General features: G+C 39.6%; 1 protein-coding gene across 4 annotated transcripts in view; it reads right to left on the reverse strand.

Moving 5' to 3' along the window:
- The window catches only part of ryr3 (ryanodine receptor 3), a 114041-nt gene that overhangs the window by 23623 nt on the left and 67948 nt on the right, over positions 1 to 22470 (reverse strand). For all 4 annotated transcript variants that reach the window (XM_085432234.1, XM_085432233.1, XM_085432232.1 and 1 more), the window contains 30 exons: positions 19965 to 20238; positions 19709 to 19823; positions 17187 to 17319; positions 15433 to 15536; positions 14502 to 14637; positions 13075 to 13258; positions 11883 to 11985; positions 11652 to 11772; positions 10763 to 10932; positions 9147 to 9367; positions 8637 to 8727; positions 8284 to 8424; positions 7553 to 7716; positions 7368 to 7446; positions 7090 to 7179; positions 6397 to 6540; positions 5428 to 5490; positions 5262 to 5337; positions 5040 to 5163; positions 4607 to 4722; positions 4435 to 4502; positions 4220 to 4341; positions 4038 to 4087; positions 3896 to 3956; positions 3523 to 3761; positions 3126 to 3207; positions 1942 to 2072; positions 1665 to 1783; positions 784 to 982; positions 94 to 188 (listed from right to left, as the gene is read on the reverse strand). In XM_085432234.1, the coding sequence (XP_085288360.1) occupies positions 94 to 188; positions 784 to 982; positions 1665 to 1783; positions 1942 to 2072; positions 3126 to 3207; positions 3523 to 3761; positions 3896 to 3956; positions 4038 to 4087; positions 4220 to 4341; positions 4435 to 4502; positions 4607 to 4722; positions 5040 to 5163; positions 5262 to 5337; positions 5428 to 5490; positions 6397 to 6540; positions 7090 to 7179; positions 7368 to 7446; positions 7553 to 7716; positions 8284 to 8424; positions 8637 to 8727; positions 9147 to 9367; positions 10763 to 10932; positions 11652 to 11772; positions 11883 to 11985; positions 13075 to 13258; positions 14502 to 14637; positions 15433 to 15536; positions 17187 to 17319; positions 19709 to 19823; positions 19965 to 20238 (3815 nt within the window). The remainder of the gene's footprint in view (positions 1 to 93; positions 189 to 783; positions 983 to 1664; positions 1784 to 1941; positions 2073 to 3125; positions 3208 to 3522; positions 3762 to 3895; positions 3957 to 4037; positions 4088 to 4219; positions 4342 to 4434; positions 4503 to 4606; positions 4723 to 5039; positions 5164 to 5261; positions 5338 to 5427; positions 5491 to 6396; positions 6541 to 7089; positions 7180 to 7367; positions 7447 to 7552; positions 7717 to 8283; positions 8425 to 8636; positions 8728 to 9146; positions 9368 to 10762; positions 10933 to 11651; positions 11773 to 11882; positions 11986 to 13074; positions 13259 to 14501; positions 14638 to 15432; positions 15537 to 17186; positions 17320 to 19708; positions 19824 to 19964; positions 20239 to 22470) is intronic.

Below are 22470 nucleotides of genomic sequence, written 5' to 3' on the forward strand. Positions count from 1 at the left end.
AGTAAACAAAAAGTACTTGAACCACAGACATCACTTGACAGTGGATATAATGTGCAACTACAACAGCATGTACAGTATATTTTAAGCGCTCACCTTCACCGTCTTCTTCTTTAATTTATCCAGTGTGTGCAGGAAATGGGTTCTGAGCAGATCTGCTCCAGCTTTGCAGATGATTGGCTGAGAATAGACTGTGAATAAACATCCGGAAATTATTTTCTCAGCTGAGACACTGACATTTTCAAGAATAGAATAGAATAGAATAGAATTCAACTTTATTGTCATTGCACATGCACAGGTACAGGGCAACGAAATGCAGTTTGCATCCATCCAGAAGTGCTTTAGTGATATAGATATATTACAATATATATTAGCAATAGTATAGATATGTAAGTATATTACAGAAATGGGTCTATTATGGTATGTTATAATGTACACGGTATGAAGTATGTTGTGAATATTCTATAACTATAAGTATGTACAGGCTGTAGTGAGTACAAGCTATGTACAGGATATAAATATGAAAAACTATACAGAATATGAAATAAATAACTTTACAGAAATCTGAGATATACAGCTATACAGAAGTGAGAACTATGCAAGTTGTAAACAATAATAAGCCAGCTTTTGCAAAAGGTCTGAGTCACAGTTTTAAAGAACACAGGTGAAAAGTCATCCCTTGATCCCTGGAAAAAAGATGTTAGACAGCATCTCCAAATAACTTATTAGAATCCCGCGACTGGAATACATTTACTGACTTCTCTAACAATAATACTGGGGGCTTACCCGCAATCCTCTTCATCCAAGGAGCATCATCAATGCCCAGGTTGCTGTTGAGGATCTTGAGGATATTTCCCAGAATGATGCTGAGGTGTTCAGAGGTCACCATGGTGCAGCACTGAGTATCTGGGGGCGAGTTCTCTGGACCTTTCTCCCACCAGTAGGACAGATAGTTACACAGCATGGGAAGGATTACCTCTATAACCTGCAGCAAATGGGCAGAAGGCTGAATGTCTGAATCAGAGTGTGTGTACTGTGACATAAGTGAGATTATCAATGCACAGCTTCCAGAATTGATTTTATATTTTTGCTATGTTTTTTGTATGTCGTATTTTACATTTATTCAATAATATTAAATAAAATACCAGTTGATTAAAAGGATAGTTAATATTTTATTTCACTTATAATAACTATAATAACAATCAAAATTAATGGAGCTGAGGCTGAGATGGCCTGACTTCCAGTGGCCTGACCTTTTATACTTCACATTGAATTCAGCACTTCCAATAATACAAACTAATAGCATGTAAAGTCAAACCAAATCAAATCAAATCACTTTTATTGTCACATCACATGTGCAGGCACACTGGCACAGCACATGCGAGTGAAATTCTTGTGTGCGAGCCCCACAAGCAACAGAGATGTGCAAACACAACAACACAAACGAGCAAAATACAAGAATGGCCAACCTGAAACTAATAAATATATGTACAATATATAATAGTGTATGCATTTCTGGATGTGTATACTAAATATTTTCCTACGTGTGTGTGTGTGTGTATACACATTTTTACAAATTAAATAGTAAAAAAGTAGTCAGCAGTTGCAATAAAAAAACAATCCAGATGTTTGTTTAATAATACTAATATCCCATAAACTCTTCTGACCTGTGGCATGTCACTATAGCGAGCACCAGACTCTGACACATCATTGACGTCTTTGAGAAGTTTGTCAAGACGAGGCATCTCTGGGCACATCTCCTCCACTGTGTCAGGCATACTCAGGACTAGAACAGGAAAACAATCGCTGTGATTAATCACAGAGATTCTATCTAAAAGCTGGCATTCTTAAAACCGCCAAGTTAATAATAGTATATGTTTATCAAAAGACATTATATAATAACAATCAAATTAAAATAAAAATGAGGATCAGGGAGATTCTTACTGGCTCGCTCTCGAGGGGTCTTGGTGTTGAAGACTGAGAGTGGGTTGTGAGCGTTTAGATGAGGCTCCAGGAAAGCTACGGGCATGGCTCCAACCAGAGTCGCCAGGCTCTCCCCCAGTGCTGGCAGATGCCTATTTATGATACAAATCAACATGGAAATTTGCATAGTGTGATATTACTTATGCAAAATAAGCACACAGATAAAGACACAAGTCAAATGTCAAAATGTACAAGAGCAAGGTGGAAGATTTTACAGGTGCCGGAAATAGGCAAAGACATATTTTTTGGCTTGTGTTTGTTTGTTTGTTTGTTTGTTTTTTAAACACTCCCCCCCCCCCCCCCCCTTTCCCCTGTTTGCAGTCAAAAACTTTAAAACTTCACCGCTGTTATTTTTACAGTTTGACTTGGCTGAAAATTTCTCATTCAGAGCAGCTTTTTAAGATGTTAGTTTTGGGGAACCATTTCTATTTATTTAGTTATTTACTATTTTAAGTAGATCTATATAAAATACAAAAATGTATAATTTCAGTCAAGACCACTACAATGATTACAGAAGAAACACAGTGAAAAGGAGATCCTTGGGTGGAGGTGGGTTGCAAAGTGGCTTGCAGATGCCCAGCAGCTGTGGCAGACTAAAGGAGCTATGAAATTATCAACTGGATCCAAAGAAAGGTGTCAGCTTATGTGAACTGAAGATCAGGTGATCTTCCAAGATTGAGGATCAGACTGGTTTAATGGAAGCTTGAACTTAAACAGTAGGCTTGATTTTTGCCTTAATTTTGTAACAGATGCCCTTTCCCATAAAATGTGCCATATAAATCAAAGTACATCATTAAACAATGAAGTATTTAATAAGTGCATGTGGTGAAGGTGTGGTCCTGGGCTCAGCTGCAGGGGAGGGGTGGTGCCAGGAGGCAGGTGAAGCCACAGGTGGTAGCGACTGGAATGATAACAGTGTCGTTTCTTTTCGTAGTGAAGCAAAAGACGAGCATGGTGTGTGTGAGCTGAGACCAGCGCTAAGTGGAGACTGTGGCATTGTGTGTGTACATGACAATAAAAACTGAGAACTGTGAACACAGCCATCGCGTGTGTGGGTCCATCTTACAGTGCACATCTTGTCAGCCATATCATACTTACCTGTGTATAATACCGATTTTCTGTATTAGAAAAGTTTTGCCTCCTACCTCTCCACAAACAAGTTCTTTCCTGTTCCCAGAGAGTACAAACATGTCAGAATTCTGTAGCAAGACAGCTGGACGTCATCCACTGAAACAAATAACATGCATCCATTAAACATCAGCAAAAAGAAACGAGAAACTTTGAGGGAAAACCAGTACAAAAAATAGGAAAATATATTAGAATATTTCTATTAGAAAATCCATATAATAGGAATTCTGTGCAAACTGGGAATATAAAGAAGGCTAAATCAACTATTTCCCATCTCGCTTTTGGTGTATTTAACTGTATTTTGTTTATTCTTTTCACTTTTCTCTTAGCTAACTATGATAAATAACTACAGTATGAAAAAAAACTATAAAAAAAGACAGTCGAGAACAGCAAACACTGAGCATGGAAACTCACAAAGCAAGTCCACTCCAAACTCGTATGTTTTGATATGCTCAAAGAGGGCAGTGAGGATAGGCAGCAGTGCCACTGTCACATAGTTTATGCTTTGACTGACGCTCTTCATCTGGGCACGGGATTGCATGAACTTTCCCAGTTTCAGCATCTCCAGCAGCTTCTCCAAGTCTTCTGCTGCATTCTCAAAGAAAGTCTTTAACCCGACTTTTACCAGCTCCGAGCCAGTCTTCATCACTGTTCTGTAGGAAGGAGGGAACAGAAAGGCTAGTATGCATGCAAAAATACTTTTTTTATGAGTTAGTGGTTTAAAGATAATACATGCGTGTCTTTTATTGAGCTTTATTACAAGTCTTATGAAGTAATACGCACTTACCTAGTGTCAAGTGAGTGAGTAAGGATGTGCAGACAGCTCACCATCATTGCTGAATCACTTCCTGTGGGATATATTTAATGTAGATACTCAAAAGGATTGCAAACAAAAAGCCACACAAACATATGAACAGAAGCAACCTTACCAAAGAGAGAAATCCTGTGTCTGACAAGAGCTGCCAGCTTACAGAACAGACTGGAAAAGAAAGGAAGTAAGAACGAAACTGAAGAAGATGTTAGGAAAAAGCAACCGAGTGAAAGAAAACAAGAAAGGGCTTTATGAAAATACAAGAAAACACACTGATCAGCAAAAACATGATCACAGTACCTGGTGACCATCTCCTTCTCTTTATTGGAGGCACAACCACAACTGCTCAGGTTCTTACTAGGTGTAGACAGGAAGTACAGACAGTGGTTTTTAAATGTTTGATCAGTCAGGGGAAGCAACACCTGGGGAGAAGAAATAAACACTTTAATTAATAAAAATAAAAAAAGTAACTACAACAGCACATCAGTGGCTCAGCTGCAAACAGAGCTCCCAACCTTGGCAAAGAACTTGATTTCCTGGTCATGAGGGGATTTGTCGGTCTTCCCACTGGTGGCCATCGCCTCTGGATTAACGATGTTGAACACCAATGTCAGCCAAGGCTTTTAGCACTGAACAGTACTAAAAAAAGTACATCAGCATCTGCGTATAAAAATGCAGCAGACTTACCAAGATGAGCAATGAACTCCTGGGCAGAGTCAACATTCTTCAGCAACCTCTTAAGGAACTTGTAAGAAAAGCGTTTTTCCATTGATGATGAATCCTGCTCCATGTCCTTCAAGCCTCTGTGAGACAGAAACACTACTGACTACTAGTCAAGAGTCAAATCTTTGGTTTATTATCTCAAAATTTCAACTTACTCAGCAGTTTGACTCAGAAAGTCAAAACTTTAAGGTACTAACTGTAAATTTTGAGATAATAACAGAAAATTTTGAGACAGCAACACAGCCAAAAAATGCTTTTTCCAGTAGTGGAAACAAGCATCCATAGTAGCAGAAGTGCTCATTAGGATTTTCCCCAAGTTTTCAGTATAGCATTGGTAAAGTGCTATACAGTTGCCTAAATTTTCATTTCTTTAAAACGTGAGCATTAGGAGGCTGACCTTGTGATGGCATAGCCACTAATCTGCAGGAACTTGAAGAGCTCCTGGGCCTTCTCTCTGTCTCTGTACTTCTCTTTAGCTGTCAAGGTATCATAGGGTACCAGCAGTGGGTGGGTCCCTCCTCCTGGACAAGATTGAAAAGTCATTTCAGGCGCTTTCTTTTGAACACAAATAAATAACACCTCGACTGCTGTTCATAAAACTTCACTACGATTTGCACACCTTTGCTGACAAGCTCAGTTTTCTTCTTCTTGGCCCAGATGTTGTGGTAATTTTCTGCAACCACCTCCACCATGCCCTGCAGAAAAAGTGCAGCTTTTCTCAGTTTTTTGTATTTTGTATTAGAAGATACATGGGAACATTTAGGAAGAGTCAAATGAAACCCAACCTGCAGCTCTCTCGACAAGGTGACATTGTGCAGATCCATTGGAGCGGGACTGAATCCATTAATCTACAAAGTAAAAAAGAAGCAAATTGCTTTTGAATCAGCGTTTTAGCTGGCAAAATGTGCAAAAGCTAACAAAAAACAGCAAAAGATAATACAGATGAAAGGATATGATGGATGGCTGTGATTTATGAACAGCAAACGGAGAAGTTTTAACTGCCAACATCACTAACAGACTGAAAATTCATTTATTGCCCTTCTGCTGTCATCCCTACTGGATCTAGCAGATTTATCATTTAGGCTACTAAAAAACATCTGCAAGTAAATGTTGCAGACAAAATGCTAATATATGCATATATCCACACTTTACTCATAGTCAAGTCTTTTCCATGCTGCATTTCTGCATCAGTGGCTTTTAATTGAATATTTCTTAAGATCTGCTAAATGTTAACTGTAGAATTTTTGTTCATTGACTCAATAAAAATGATCCCTACCCACGCTTAAAATGTGTGTTTTAAATGCTACGCTGAAAAGACTAGCAGTAAAAATATCTCCAGTCTGAAAAAATGTGAATATTTTCTTTTATGTATTTTACTACAGTACGTGCTTTGAACTCTCTATGGATCAAAAAAGACTCTTTATTCTTTAAGTTAAAAACAAAGCAGACATTTCTCAGTTCCCAAAACACAGATTTCCATTAAAAAAGTGGTCTTGAGAAATGAAGCCTTCATTAAACTTGTATTCATTACTGATACAAGCCATTGGGACTGTTGTTTGGTGTTTATTATTCTTGCATGACAACAGTGGTCCTGCTATTTACTTTTTAATGGGCTCCTGTTATAAATGATGTCTGCTTTCTGTAGCGTGAATCACCAAAGACAGAAAAATGAAAAAGGAGCGTCTAGGGAATTGTTGTCAGTTGATGAGATAGTAAATATGCATCACAAAAGGAAACATTTATAAATGTGTTACCTGGGACTCCGAGATCTTCCGCTGTTTTTCGCTCTCTCGTTGCTGGAACATCGCCTCACCCTCTTTGGTCCTCTCAATGTTCCAGCCCATAGCCAACATGCTCTTCAGTGACTCTCTCACTGGCCAGCGATATGTTTCTCTCTCCTACAGAATGAACACATTCACAGTCTAACACTCTGTCCTGTAGAAGACATGCAGGCTATATAGAATAGGCCTATAGACCAGATGTCACAGCTTAACAAAATGTGAAAACATTTACACAAAAATCAAACAAACACACATGTATTTCTTTTCAAACTTCTGATAAAAATGTCCTTGTAAAATCATTACTTATGATGTGGCTTTTTTCTTGCCGTCTCAGTAAACCGCCTCAGAGAGTTTTCAGAACATAAGTGTGTGTGTCTGTCCACCTTTGATAGTGTATAAATTTGTTTGTCTGTGGCTCCACCCTTGCATATTTTCTGGCTACCTTAGTAGGAGTTTTAGAGTTTATCTTACAGAGTATATTTGGCCTTCACCTCTCGTTTTTGACCCAACACCTGACACAAAACCCGAGTGGTGCATTTGCCCCTTTGGTTGATCCAGCCACTGTTCACAGAAGCCTCATCAGAAATACTCTCAAGCTGTCAAGGTGCCATTCTTCAACAAGGGTGACCAGCTTTCTCAGCTGTGTGAGCACTAATGTGCACGTACCTTCTCACTCAGAGATTTATAGGGCTTCAGGAGTGGATGGGTTTTGGCCTGCTCATCCACAGTGTCTCCATGTTTCCAGCCCACTGACATCTGCAACACAGTTTATTTCAATTAATTACACCATCTCGCATTTTATTAAACCATGAAATGTAAACTGTTTTAGTAAAATGACTGAGACTACAAAGTACAATTACAACTTTGCATTTCTTTGGATTTTTATAACATAAATCGACTCCAAGCATGAGTGAAGAAGACACTGAGAACACGAAGGCACGAACCTTCTCTGAGGACCACTTGTCATGGGAATGCTCTGCATATTTGTTGGCAATGTACTCAAGTTTTTCAGGAAGGGAGATACTGAAAAGTCAAAATTGTGTTTAAGTCATAACATATGAATAAAAACATTTAGAAACATGACATGAAACATGCTGCTTTAACAAGGCTGCATTTTTAGAACACTTACTTGGCAGTGCTGATGGGTTTGGGGTCAAAGTTACCCTGTGCGTCCATTGATGCCTGCTTCTCCAGCGTTGCACCTAAACTGGAATCCACAAAGTCTGGAGGCAGGGCCCCAGCGATTGCACACAGGCATGACATGGCCATTTTGAAAAGTTCAGTATCATATTTCTACAAAATGTAAGAAGAGAGGGAAAGGGGTGCTTAGACGTTTCACCATTTCACTTTTATGTTTTCAGAACGTGTCTGCTGAGACAACTACAGTGGAGCAGAGTAGGATCAGCCCCCCTCCCAAAAAGGAATGAAAATGAAAGCTGGAAAAGTCTGCACCATGTAGTGACCTGTCACAGACTGATAAATGATTCATCTGATTTGGCTTTGCCTCAGCTGCACTGCTCACAAGCACTTCATTGAGCTTTCACTTCACTGCCTCTGACTACTGAGAACTTTTCTCTCAGGAGATCCACACTCAAGTGTTGAAAACTCAAGATTTAAATAAATAAATAAATAAGAATATATATATATTTTAAATATGGAAGAACAGAGTTTTACAAGCACCACTCAGCTACCAAACATTTTGTTCTGCAAAAATGCGGATCAGAAAAATACCACTTCTAGTCCTGGTTCATTCTCGGAGAACAACAAATACGCAAAATACAGAGAATTTTTACAGCTCTATGCACACTGGGCCAGCTCATCTTTAATAATAAATACTTATAAATAAATTCCTGGCTGTACCTTATGAGAAAGGGAGTCAAAGATTCCCCAGAAGAGTTTCTTGGTGAGAAGGAGCTCCTCCTCAGAGGCAGTACCAAAGCTGCCCATACCAGATGGCAGGCAGTAGTACTTCCAGTTCTGCTCATAGTGATTGGTCAGCAGCTAGAAATAAGAAACACAAACACGCACAAAAATTCCTGAATATTTTTACACTCCAATTGCGATTGCTACAATCATGTTGTTTAACTCTGGAAGTTAGGAAGACAACGGGTTCCCAAATTTTACATTCCAGTGATTGCCTGTGTTATTTCTTCAATAACCTTTCTGACTCATACATCAAACACATATTAACAAGAAAGTGTTTTGCGTCTCACCCGGAGAGATATCTTGCAATATTCATTGAGCATTGGAACGTCGAACACCAGACGTCTGAGCAGCTGCTGCATCATAGAGGGACGCAGGTGTCTGTGAAATAAGTGCAGAATTACATCTGTGTAGGCGGAATATGATTTTCTCTTATGTGCATGTGCTCACATCCAAGAATATTTTAAGAACTGTGAGAAGGAAAATTTTTATGTTGTAACCTTGTAGCAGGCATATACTCTATGCACCATGCTGCACGAGTCCAGGTAAGGACATGGATCAAGGTCACGCTAAATGTGTTAAATTTACACCAAAATTAAAGCAGCTTGAGCTGCTATAATTTTCTACCATCACACAAAATTTGAAAATTTTACACACAAACAAAAGATGCAACCATTGAAAGATTTGAAAAGTGAAGCCAGTGCCCTAAACCTGCATTATTTTTAATGGCCAGCAGGGGGAAAATCCGGATTTCTTTAATTTAACTCAGCTAAGACTAAATAAAGCTAAAGAAGCCTTACTTGCAGATTGCCAGCAGACACTCTTCAATGGCATCCCTTTGGGCTTTGGTGAGTGAGCGGCCTTTTGACAGCCTGTAGATAGTCTGCAACGTGGAGTCAACCAGCTGTGCGTGGTGCTCTGTGCTGCCAAAGAGAGCGGCACAGCGGGTCAGCAGAGGCAGCAGAGCTGAGCCGATGTACCTGTTCATGGCCAGCGCAGTCTCTGTGGTGCTCAACACCTCCTGTGAGACAGAGAACAATGCATGTAACTGAAAAAGGAAGAGCAGCCCAATCTCTACACGCAGAGATTAACAGAAGGTGGAAGTGATTATAGGTTCCGCCAAATGTAAATATTATGCAGTTCTCTAATAGCAGAAAATGACAGCAAAGCTGAAGAGCTTCAATTTCCACTGATGTCACAGGCGGGGATAACTGTATTCATTAAAACCAAAGTTTGAGAAGTCTTTCTGTAGCTTCTTGTTATTTTTGTGGGAAACAGGTGGTGTTTGTGATGGTGTCATTTACCTTTTGCATGTAAATTAAGTTCCAAATGTAAAAAGTTCCAGATGGATACTTTTCAAAACTGGAAACGGCTTACTGTGAGCCATTCAACCGTAAATAATGGAAAGACAATTTGTTAGTAGAAAATGAATCTGCACTAAGAGCAGTGAAGGTGGGAATTTGTTCACAATTTTCTCCCTTTAAAAAACAAAAGAATAATAACGGAGCAAAGTAAAGGACTAAAGGAAAATAACCATAATTGAACTAGTTGATAATTACTTCGCTGTTTTAGACTATATTGCGTTATATTTGATCCATAGACTATACATAAGACATACATAACATATTTTGGGTATGTAGTAAGTGTGATGAGAGCAAGGGTTCATTTAATCACCTGTCAAGTCATTTTAAATGACTCCAAGTGTGTACCTTCGATGCACAAATTCTCCTTACAAAGAGCAAAAACTCACCAAAGGAAATTCAAACTTTATATCTAGTTTCTTATCATCTATCAAAGCTCCTCGGTCTGCAGCTTGTTTTTACCCTTTTGCCACTTTCAGGATCCTCTGGCTCATTGATTTGATTGACTGTTAATCTGTGCTAGACTGACAAATGGATAATTCAACCAAAATATTTCTTTCAAAGTGTTCGCAACTTCCCAGATCGTTCTGTGTAGCAAATGACCGGATAAACTGGGTTACGAAAAAATGTAGTCTGAGTGAAGTTTTTATACTGAACTGTTTAAAAGCTAAGGGTGACCTGATCAGTAGGCCGAATATTATGTTAATATTTCTGAAAATTTGCAACAGGCTTAGTAACTGTTCTGAGCAATCGGTGCTCATGTTTGATAAGATTTATTCCCTCTGTGGCACATTTGATGAGCAAACTAGAAACCTTCATTTCATTATCAGTAAATGATAAAAGACTTAAGATCTCAAAAATGTAACAGGAGCAGAGACGACAGAGACGATTACACCTGTCAGGTACAACTAGAGCTTACATCCTTTGTATTTGCAGAGACTAAAATGTACTTTTTCAGGAAGTGGATACAAATTCTTTGGCAGGTAGTCATTGACAAAATGGGACTTTGAAGGTGAAAGTGTGTGTGTGTGTGTCGTGAATGTTCTAGGACTTACCGTATCCAGAGACGCCGAGGCTCGGAGGTCAGGCAGGAAGCCAACCTCCAACATCTGGAGCAGGAAGCTCTGGTCCTCGATGCCGTAAACTCTGTCCAGGAAGAGCACCATGGGGGCCTTGTGGTCGGGACAGAAACAAGCTGACATGTCCGGTTCGGTCACTGTGCCATCTGAAGGTTGGTGGAGCAAAACAAAAACCAATGAAAGGGATTCACTGAAGAAAGTTTCAAATGTAACATGATTTCGGAATAAAATTAGGCTTTAGAGTTTAAGGGAAATGTAATCCCAGACACGATAAGCTGAGGAAACCAAGCATAAATGTGAAATGTATTTATTTTCTGGTGTTCTTGCTGTTGAGCATCGTTGTAAGCCATAATTTTATAAGCAAGGCACAAAGTAGAAAGGTACTAAAAACACAATGTAGGCATATTGGTTTTCCACAGAGATGTAGAGGGAAGCAAAGGCTCTCTCCTAAGTGATGTCTCCTGCCATTGCAAAGGCACTTACAATAATATACGTCCAGTTAGCAGAGCTGTGATGATACTCTGCAGAGTTATGAAATTATTTCAGCTTCCTTAATCTGGCAGCACGACACACATGCTGTACCAGGCAGAGTTTTTATTATTTGCCGAAAGGCAGTAAGGTAATGCGGCATGTTTGTTCAGCAGGATGTGGCAAAAACTGTTTGTGATCTACAGCAGCCCAGGTTTGCCTGTAGAGTATAAATTAGATTTTTAATCAGACTACCGTGCACCTTCAGCCGTGAATCTAAACTAAACAACATTTTTCTTTCCCCAGTTAGACCTCCCGTCTCACCTTAATTCACTTCTGTTTATGCGTTTCCTTTTAACAATCAGAAACTGCCTAAAGCAAACTTAGACCGGCATACCTTTATTAACGACAGGCATTTTGAGGGGGATGCTGATGACGCCCACCAGGTCCGAAGTGGGAACCAGAGAGCGCAGGATGGCTCTGATACGCAGCGCCTCACCTTTACCTGCATTGATAAGCTGTAAGAGATGCACAGGCACAAAACAAAAACAATCTCTTTCTCATAAGAGTCCCTGTGACATTATACAGAATCTCATTCTTCAGCTCAGGCTGTTGTCGAAGGCCTTACATGCATCTCAGGAGCACAGCGTCCCAGCAGGTCAATGAGGGCAGAGTAGAAGGACATGATGGCGTTGCCCATGTGAATCACTTCCCCTTCCTCCTCACCAGACCTGAAACAGACAAACACACTATATAAAAATTATACGCACAGTATAATAAATATTATCCTGAACACGAGAAACATTTCTTGGAAGTTGCAGACAAGCTCTGCAGCGTGGTTTCAGGATACGGCGGGCAACAGAGGCGCAGTAAATTGGGCAATTTTGTGAGCATTTATAATAATGTTTTGGCACAATACATGATCTCCTTGCAGGCTATTCTGTTACACACATTGATTTTGAGCAGCTTTCCAATCTCTCTCCCCACTTCAGGCCATACAAACTTTCAACATTAAAATTCAGTCAGTGTTACAGGCTTTGTATACTTCTGTAGAAAGGCAGGGACAAACAGCCAATGCCAGGGATAATGTATTCCTTTCTTTTACATATTCTTCCAGAAAAGTACCTTTTTTCATACTGTCCTTAGGCTCCAATTATGATTTAAAATCTCTGATATTTTTTTATTCAAGACTTGCTTTAATAACACCTGGGTTGCAGTTGCATTATAAGACTTTCCAGTAGTTGAAAAAGTTTTTCATTTTTCCCCCTCTTTTTTAAAAAATGTCAAAGTCATCCGAGATAAATGATCGCTTAAAAAAAATTTGTGGTTCTTAAATGTGTCTTCAAACACATGAATGTGAATTTAGCTGCTGAAGTAAATTATATTTTGCTAAATAAAGAGTAAATTAAGAAGATTTTCTTGTTTTGGTAGGAGGTTTTTTTTTTTAAAGAGAGAGAACAAAAGACAATTATTTGATAAAACTCCACTTTCAAACAGCAATTACCTCTCTCTTTCTCTTCACTGTTCTCTTGCTGGGCAAAGGCAATGAAATAAACTTAGATCTCTTTTCCCGTAATGTGATATGGCTCTATTTGAGGGTCTAGCAACAAAGAATAATGCTGGTTTAGCTAAGCACACAGGGAAATCTAACTAAAAGTAACATTTCACACAGAGACCCAGATAATGAGAGCCTTAATCACAAGAGACTGGCTTTAGAGTTTCTGAATGGGTTTCTTAGTGTCTCGTGGTGATAAAAATGCTGATTCAGTAGATTTTAAACACTGTGGAAAAAGAAAACAAAGAACTGGTGTCGTTTTTACCCAGTAGTGACTCCAGCAGGAGTCTTGGGCAGGTCCAGGGCAGGATCTTCAGAGATCTTGATGGCCTCTTCCATGGCAGCCAGCAGACCCTGACCTCCCTCGCCCCTCAAGGCTGGGCCGAAACACTCTGGACGTCTGATGAGCAGCTTCACCACCACGTTGGCATTTTCCTCCACGCTCTCACCTGGTGTGAGGAAGAAAAAAAAAAAGGAGGAAAAAAAAGCAGACCAATGGAAAGGAAAATTGTTATTATCCCCAAAAGGAAAGGTGAGAGTCAGCTAGAGTGTAAAACCCCTGAAAGTGGTATTCAGCAGCTTCTAAAGCACCGCTACATTTTTTATCCAGGAAAAGCCGACTCACATTTCCACGTGAGTCCTCAGCAGGACCCTGGCATCTTTAACCAGTGGATTTTTTAAATTTCTGTGCAGTTTTTCATTTCTATTCCAAAAACAGCATCACTGTTAAATCCCCTGCTGCTTTAATACACAATACTCACAATTATACAGATGCAGTAAAATCACCCTAGACTGTTTCTTTGTTGCGATGCCATTTTTTTGTTTTATCTCAATACTTATTTATTGCTCAGTTACACATATTCAGCGACTTAATTAGATTATATTTTCTTTAAAATGTCTTTAAAAAGCATCTCGGGGGTGTCCTCGGGAGGTTGAAGCTATGGGAAAGTTTTTCTAGTTTGTAATAATACTTTTTATGTAACACACTGCACAGTAACTAGTTTTTGCACATTCAATTAAAATCCAGATATTAAAGAAGACTCGAATAAAAAACAAAAATCAAGTAAATCATAAATCACACACATAACACAACAGCGCCACATACATATGTATCCACCAAATATCCTTACCACATACGAATATATGAAAACACTCAATATAAAATATAGTTTTTGCTTTGTTTGCTTTGCTTACCCCTTGCCAAATTCCCCTCCCCCTGTCTGTCTCCTTTCTCATTCCCATGTTGTCTTTATACAACGTGTTCAGCTTTTAAGTATTCCTTGCACCATATAGGTTTAGCCTGGTGTCTGACCTCGTCTGTTCTCCTGACAAAGTCGAACTGACCACGTGTATACTCAAATGTATGCCACAATTAAAGCCTCTTTGAACTTTAAGATAGCCTCTGGTGTCATGTATGTCAGGCTTGGGTACAAGCGGAGGCTTCACACAATGGTACACTCAGATATCGACAAAAAACTTCTGTGTTTACAGGATAACTCCACAAGCAATGTTTTCCTTCTTTATTTAACATTTTCCAGTCTGTTGCACTTCTAATCAGCATGCTGATGGGTGCAGTCGGCATGCTTTGTTGTGAAACAAACCAAAGGCCAAGTATATCACTGCACCAAAACGAGCAGAGGAACAGAATTGCCAGGGATGAAAAGTCATCTTAGTGCTCAGTATAAAACATACCGTTGCAGAAAACGGCGAACCTCAGGAATGAGAGGTAGCGCTCTCCCTCTATGGGGTTCCAGCCGAGGTCTGGGTATCCCTTAGCCACCAGCATGGCGCAGCTCTGAAGACCACAGCCTGCTAGGTATGTCACCACCTACGGTCAAGCAATTCTGCTTCACTCCTGGGTATTATAATGGCACACTGTCTTTCTGACTCAGTGTCAGCAACAGTGACAGCTTGAAAGCCTCTGCTGAGCTAAGCTTTTCCAGCTGTCACAAAATCATTCAGCACTTTTCATAGAAAACTTTGGTGGCCTGAGCTTTCTATTCTTATCTGACTTGCTTCCTCTATAATTGTATGTGTCATCCGAGTAGCACTGCGTTCTAGTATTGACAGATGATTAGCACGTATTCTTCCTCTTCTGTGGCCTCCTCAAACTTTATGAACACTGAGCTGCACATAATTGGAAGAACATGTCTTGTGGGTTGGCGAAAGCCAGATTTTAAACCAAAACCAACATGGTGGCCTGAAATGTGTTGGCAAAAACTTTCGAGATGAAGAATAAACCTAGCAGCAGAATGCAATGCAAGGTTTAGACAGTGAATAAGATCCTGTATCCACATAATTCCCTAATTCTTAATGTTTGACTTTATAAATAACTAAATGGATCCTGCATATGTTTTATAGTACAATCTGTTTTGGTATTTGATGATAATATGAACATGTGATCAGTATACTGGTTGTACATTTAGCTAGTTGTACAGTTCAGTTTCATTCACAACTTTCCAAACTAATTTTAAACACTACATCTGCTAAAACAACAACAAGTTATGGTCAGAATAGAAACTGGCTACAATCTAATGAGCCTGCAAACAAAGTGCTGTGTGATTTTTAGCTGTGCTGTTGAGTATTTCTTTGAGTAAGGCTGCGATTTCATTCGTCATCAAACCTTCTCCAGATCAGGCTCCTCCAGGGCCAGCGCCAGACCGTTGTTGTCCATCACTGAAGACGCTGCGACATCCAGCGGAGTGGAGCCCCGCATAGCTTCAGAGGCTAAACACACACAGAAACAGGCCGTCAGCAACAGAGCAAACTTTGCATTAGTTCTGCATTAAACAACAGGGGGCAGTGTACCGACACAGCACATCAATCTTGATATTCTCCAGTCTGCATCTTTGAAGCTCAGAATACCAGGTCCCATTAATCAGTTTGTCAACACCTGCCCTTTTTGCAATATTACTCCATTTTTAAAGCGTCAATGCAGTCGAGCAGATACTACAAAACCACTTAATATTGCAGCACAATGCAGACTATGTTACATATTATTAATTTATAGGAAAACGTGGCTTGTAAAAGAGGCAAATTCTAAAAGTGTCATATAAAAAGGGCAACAACTAGTGTGTTTTCATTCAACTGTCCTCTTCAGATCATGTGACCCTGTCCTCTTCCAGAGCCAGGTGCTTTAGTTTACGTGTTACACAGGCACGCAGATCTCTGTGACTCATGTCCTGCTCTGGACGCCTAAATAACCCTCATTTACTGCTCGCCATTCTTCTCTCTATCAGCTGCCTCCCTCTGTGCCCCTTACACTTTCAACTTGATATACTGGCATTTTGAAATCGAGCCTGTTACTCTTCTTCACCAGCTGCTTCCCACAATATCAGCAATAAGTCTGCAGTGAAAAAAAACTGTTGCAGCCCGTAGCAACTATTGGTTTCTGCACACATTATGTAGCAGCAAAAAAGTTTAATTGACGCAGTATGGAGAATACTCAGGAACATATTCAAATGCCAAGGCATCCTCATAACCAGTGTGTTCTCCACTGTCTGTTTTTGCCCCAGCTTGTTCCTTTCCTTCATATTAAAAAAAATCTATTCAATTTCAGATTTTTCATGTATCAGGACATAATAAATAAAACCATCTAATCCTCATCAGGTTCTAAAATTAGGTAAATACTTCCTAACCTGTACCATACGTGACAACATAGCAGTATATATTTAACAAAAATTGAGTCACAATGTCAAAGAAGTGTATGAATAACATAAGTACACCCTTACAGATTTCATAGAATTAAGAAGTTGGAGCCACGTGTTGCTCATCGAATGCACCTAATCGTCAGCAAGTGTGAGCACCTCCATAAATGCAGAGGCTTTGCTGGTCTGAAACATTCAGGAGTGTGTTAATGCAATGCCAGGAGGAGCAAAGACAATAGAATTGGCCTAAAGGGACAACTGTTGTTGCCCGTCAATCTGGGAAGGGTTCTAAGACCATTTCTAGTTTGAAGTTCATCATTCTACAGCGAAGAAGATTATTCAGAAGCATACAAAACTTTTCTCAGGAGTGGACATCCCTGCAAACTAATTCCAAGGTCAGACTGTGCAATGCTTGGAAAAAATGCTAAAAGCCCAAGAGAAACAGGATTTGGGCATGTTGTAGTCATTGAGGCAACCATGAACTCCTTTGTTTACCAAAGCATGTTAGAGTCAAATAGGAAGCCATCTGTCCAACAGCTACAGCTCAGCTGATGTTGGGTCATGCAGCAGAGCAATGGTCCAAAATGCAACAACAATTCTACAACATAATGGCTAAAAATGAAAAATCAATGTGTTGCAATGGCCCAGTCAATGTCTTAAGACAGCTGTGCATAAATTAAGTTGAGTTTTTTTTTTCCAAATAAATAATGAAAAGGCAAAATATACTTACCCAATCCGACGCTGCTGTTCTCCAGCAGGTAGCTCAGGTGGTCAAACATGGCTTTCTGGTTTTGCCGGCTAATACGGCAGAAATAGCACAAGAAGCGACAACAGCTAGCTACCATCTTGGGGAAGGCGATCTCCTGTGGAAGAAAAAAGTAGACTGTATGGATCAATCTGCAGCCAAATAGCCCCAAATAAGCTGCAGTAGGAGCTCAGAAATATTAGAATTCTTTTTAATGTCACTACAGGATGCAGAGTACTAGATGCTTGGGTCTGATAAAGGTATCTAAACTATCATAAAGAGTATCATGGAATCAATAAATAAAATCTATTTCCTGTTTTGAACACAGAAACTGAAAAATTGTTTGACCTTCAAGCCCTTTTGCATCTAATGCTTTTAGATCTGTGCCATCCTCATTTTTCTAAGTCCTCACATGGGCTCAATCCAAGCCTCAGGGTGAGCATAAATCACTAGAGTCATTTGCTCTGTAGCAGAAATGCAGAAAAAGTAATTGACAGCAGAGGAGGAGAGAAACCCCATTTTACTTTAGGCAGATTACAATCTGCAAAAATGCACAGCACAGAAAATCACATTTATCAGACAACTGACAAATATTGAACTTTCAATCATGCCAAAGCTTCCACCTCTAAAGGCAGATTTGACAGAAACTTTGAAAGCACAAACAATTTTACTTTGAGAATATACAGCTTAACAAGTTTCTTTGTTGATTCCCCATATGCGGTCCTGCTGTGCGTGACCGGGAGCAAACTTTCTGTCAGTGTCCGAGTTCAGAGATTTATTCCTTCATAATATTCTATAAACCATCTGTCTTGATTGCGTGATAAAACCTACGACTCGCACAATCTCATAATATACAGCACCATGCCACAACTGAAACAACATCAGCGGTAATCAAACAGCAAATATTAAAAACCTGATCTATATTCACGACTGTCACTGTATATGGCCACAGCGAGCGAGGTACACGTATCAAGTGGCATGAAACCAGTCAGGAATTTATGCTATGAGCCTGTGCGATCACAGTGCCAGAGACAGACACGAAGGTCTGAATGTCTCCCTGAGGTCCGTCTGTCTGAGGTTCACTTCAAGCTTGGCACTGGCTGCAGCATTAAATCGCAACCAGCTCTTCCAGCTTCTGTCAGCACCACCCAAAAAGGACAGGTCTGAGTGGCCTCCTGTCACCCCTCTGATACCTTTACTCCTCTGTCCTCTCTATTACGCTGCGGTTTTTCTGGGTATTAAGCAGTTTCTCTTGGCTCACTTCAGCCTCTTTTGTTTTCCTGAGATCGGTATACAACTTATTAAGCATTAAAAGTTCTGTCAGTCACAAACTCAAACTCTTCCCCTAAAACTAAGCTTTGTAACAGAAAATTAACCTGCAAATGTTTTGCTAACAGATTTACTGTATGAGTCATTTTGCAAGCAAAAATACCCAAAACAAAAACACGCTTGTTTGGGTTCTTTAAAATTGATGATTTGCTCCTCCTTTTGCTACATTTAATTCATAACTGTCATGATCCTGGGTCCTTTTGACCCAGCGTTTTGTGTTTTCTCTTCTTGCGATTTTGGTTCTGTTCTTCCTCTGTTTAGTGTTTACTCTGTTCTGCCCGTGTGTTCCTGTATTTAGTCCGCGTTTCTTAGTTTGTGTCCTTTCATGTGTAAGTTCCTGTTTTATTGTGAAGGTCTGCGTCTTATGTGAGTGTTTTCAGTTTGCCTCCCTAGTCTCGTCACGTTAATCACTCCCAGCTGTGTTCCCCACCTGTGTGTAATCTCCCTGTGTTCTCTGAGTGTATTTTAGTTGTGTCTTCTGTCCTAGTAGTTGCTGGTTCGTCTGTGTTGTTTTCCCTCGGTCTCCCTGCATCTCTCCATGCGTATTTCCCCGGACCTCCCTGCATCTTCGTTTCTGGTTTGTTTTGTTAGTTTTACCCAGTTTAGGTTCCAGTTTCATGTTCCCAGTGCCTTTGTTGTTTGTATTTCCTTCGTTAATAAATACTCACCTGCACCAGAGCTGCCGCGTCCTGGTCCTAAATAATTCCACACGGCTTGCCCCGGCAAACCATGACAATAACTGATTTTTGGCTTGAAGGCTAATTATTGACCAAAATAAGGAAAGTGAGGAAAGTGGGCGGGGCTCTGAACAACTATGGAAACTTCTTTTTTTTGTATTTTGTATAGACAACAGCTTTCATTAACACTTTTCCTTTTATAACCACTTTTTATTAACACAATCTACACATTAATCATGATGAATTGTACCCCTAATTATGGTGAAAGAGGCCACATAACAAATAAGAATCCGTCAAAAACATGTACAAACTTCTTTAAAAAATTATGAACAGGATAAGGAGTTTTAAAGAACTTCTCCAAGAGTTAAGATTGGGAGCTACTATTTCCATACATGACTAAAAAGTTAACAGTTTCAATGAATACGATCCATTAAAAAAGGACTGACTCGATAGTTTGTAGTGGTCAAGGAAAACCAAAAACATGAGCAATGTTAAGCTCACCTGTGACTTGTCTCCCCCAAGCACGTTCACCATGACCTCCATGACTGTCTCATGCATGCCCAGCACTCTCATCAGATTAGGATGCTGGTAGAAAACCTTGTTGTTCATGATGTCGCTAAGAACACAAGAAAGCGATTTATAAAGCCCACAGTACTGTAACCGCGGGAGAGTACACTGTTCACAATGATATATTTCTAGAATCGGGCATTGTTTTTATCGTTTATAACAGTGTGCGCATCATAATATATTTTCTTACCCGAGCCCATCAATCATGAGTTTCTCCTCTTCCTTGCCCATTCGCACTGATAGCAGAGATCTGATTTGACCCAGAGATGCCAGCAGGTTAATAGCATCTTGCACAGATGCGGCACTGATGGTGTACGACTTCTTCATGGCCCGAAGCAGTTCCCCGATGCCGTCATACTGTCTCCTCAGCAGGCTGAACATCACTCTCACCAGCTCTGAGTCCTGAATGTGAGACTCCTGAGCCCAACTGGTTATGGTCTGGGAGATAAGCTCCTTCAGGTTGGCTGGAGAAGAGACAGTTCAGTATTCTTAAATTGAGAAATAGAAGCAGTAAATAAAGGTTGCTCTACAATCGTGTATCTGTCAAAGCTTCAGTTGATTTTTGTTGTCTCTCAAACCTTTGAATGAGCAAATTAGAGAAAAAATAAAAATCTATGGACCGGGCACTTCAAAAGCATTGTTCATTAGGAAAGATGGATGATATGCTCTTTATTTTTTCTCTTTTTGTTCCAGAGATATACAAAGACAAGCTAATTAAACTGTAGTATAGGTTTTAAAACTGTATATTTTAAACTTTATCTTAAAGTCTCGTGAAACTTCCCTCTTAACGATGCCAAGCACCAATAAAACAAGGACCAGTGGAGAAAAACTTGAAGTCATATGAAGTTGTAGCTAAATGCTGCACCTCTCAAAACACTGCAATTCCAAAGCCATCGCTGAACCTTGAGCGTTTAATCCAAATAGCGCAACATCTGCTTAAAACAAAGGGCCGGATTCAAGCAGAATCATAATGAGACAACAGAGACGGTGTAGATGCCCTGAAGGTGAAAGTGTTGCAAATTCACATCTGCTCTGAATCATCTCAAACCATGGCTCACAAGGGAGTCACTGAAATCTTATGCAGTCTGCGTGCTAATCTGCAAATGACAGGCAAAAATATAGACATGAGCACTGGCACAGCGCTGTACTCCAAAGTCAGCATAAACCATGAACTGAATTGGCTTAATTAAAGCTCTTAGAAAATGTAAATTAGTCTATTAGTCGGAACTAATTGGGAGCTTTAATATTTTGTCAATATATTGGATGTAACCCCACAATCATCTCCTGATGAGTCTATGAGGATGCTAACAGCATATCTGAAGCACGCTAGAGTGATGCAGGAATATAAAGAGAGGAACAAACAAACAAATTTAATCACAAGTTCAAGCCAAGGCGGTTGATATTAAAGCTGGCATTTAAATCTTGGAAATAAGCTCCTTAGCTGTTGGCAAACTAAAAAAAACAAAAAGCCTTATGGATGATTCCAAGTTTTTATAACTTCTGAGTAATCTGACTAATTAAACAATGCTGTGAAATCAGCAATAGGTGCTTCGATGCTTTTCATCAAAAGAATAAGGAAGCAAAAGTTTTAGAGACAAATTACTGGCTTTAAAGTTTTATAACAGTGAATGAGCGTTACCGTCAGTTAATGAAAGTAATCATCCCCATCCCAAAAGGACTGACTAGGCATTAATTATATATAATCTGACATATAAAGATCCGACAATAAAATTACACGTTGAAAAAATTAGCAGCTCTAACTTTGTCAGGCAAGAGAAGCAGCTTATTTCGCCCGTCCATCCTTTTGTCAGACTGTTTCATCAATTTATTTGATGAACAAAACAGACTCTGACAATGCTGCAACGCTGAGTCAAGTGAAAAAGCAGAATTCAACCCATATTTCACTCACAATAGAACACAGCAAACGTGGTAAAAGTTTAAAATGTGAAAATGTACACTTTGAAGAAAGAACTAAGGTTATTTTTTTAATATTTCATGGCAGCCAAACCTCTCCAAAAAGTTGAAACTGGGCCATGTTTACCACTGTCAGGTGACAGTCTGTTAATGTCTGGGAGCTGAGGAGACTAGTAATAATGTCCAATGGTCTGATAAGGGATTCTAGGGATTCTCTTAATTTTATGATGTGTCCAAAGTTTCAGCTGGTAAAAGATCTGGACTGCAGGTAGGCAAGTTCAGTATCTGGACTCTCCAACTATGAGAGCATACTGTTGTAATAGATAGAGTTTGCAGTTTAGCAGCATCTTCCTTAAATATGCAAGGACTTCTCTGAAAAAGATGGCATCTGGATGGGTGAATATGTCCCTCTAAAACCTGCATATATGTTTTAGCACTCATGGTGCCTTTCCAGATGTGCAAACTGCCAGTTCCAGAGGCAGTAATTCACCTCCATACAATCAGAGATGCAGTTTTCCACTTTTCTTTAGCACATTTTTAATGAGCTTTGGCCCAAAGATGGTGGTGTTTATGGATTAATTTTATGTGTGGATTCTTCTTTGCATTAACCTGCATTTGTGGAAGTGTATTCACAGACAAAGATTTCTCCATCCAATACTGACACCGTTAATTGTGGATTGGTGAAACTTTGTCTCTCTCAGACGTTACGTTTTTTTAATTATTTATTTTTTTATATCCAATCCTATTACTGATCTATTGCATGTTAATGTAATTAGTTGCAA

The sequence above is a fragment of the Copadichromis virginalis genome, linkage group LG15 (assembly GCF_057382275.1).
Source record: "Copadichromis virginalis isolate Kocher_CV1m ecotype Utaka linkage group LG15, C_Virginalis_male_GT1.1, whole genome shotgun sequence".
In the NCBI taxonomy this organism is placed as follows: Eukaryota; Metazoa; Chordata; class Actinopteri; order Cichliformes; family Cichlidae; genus Copadichromis; species Copadichromis virginalis.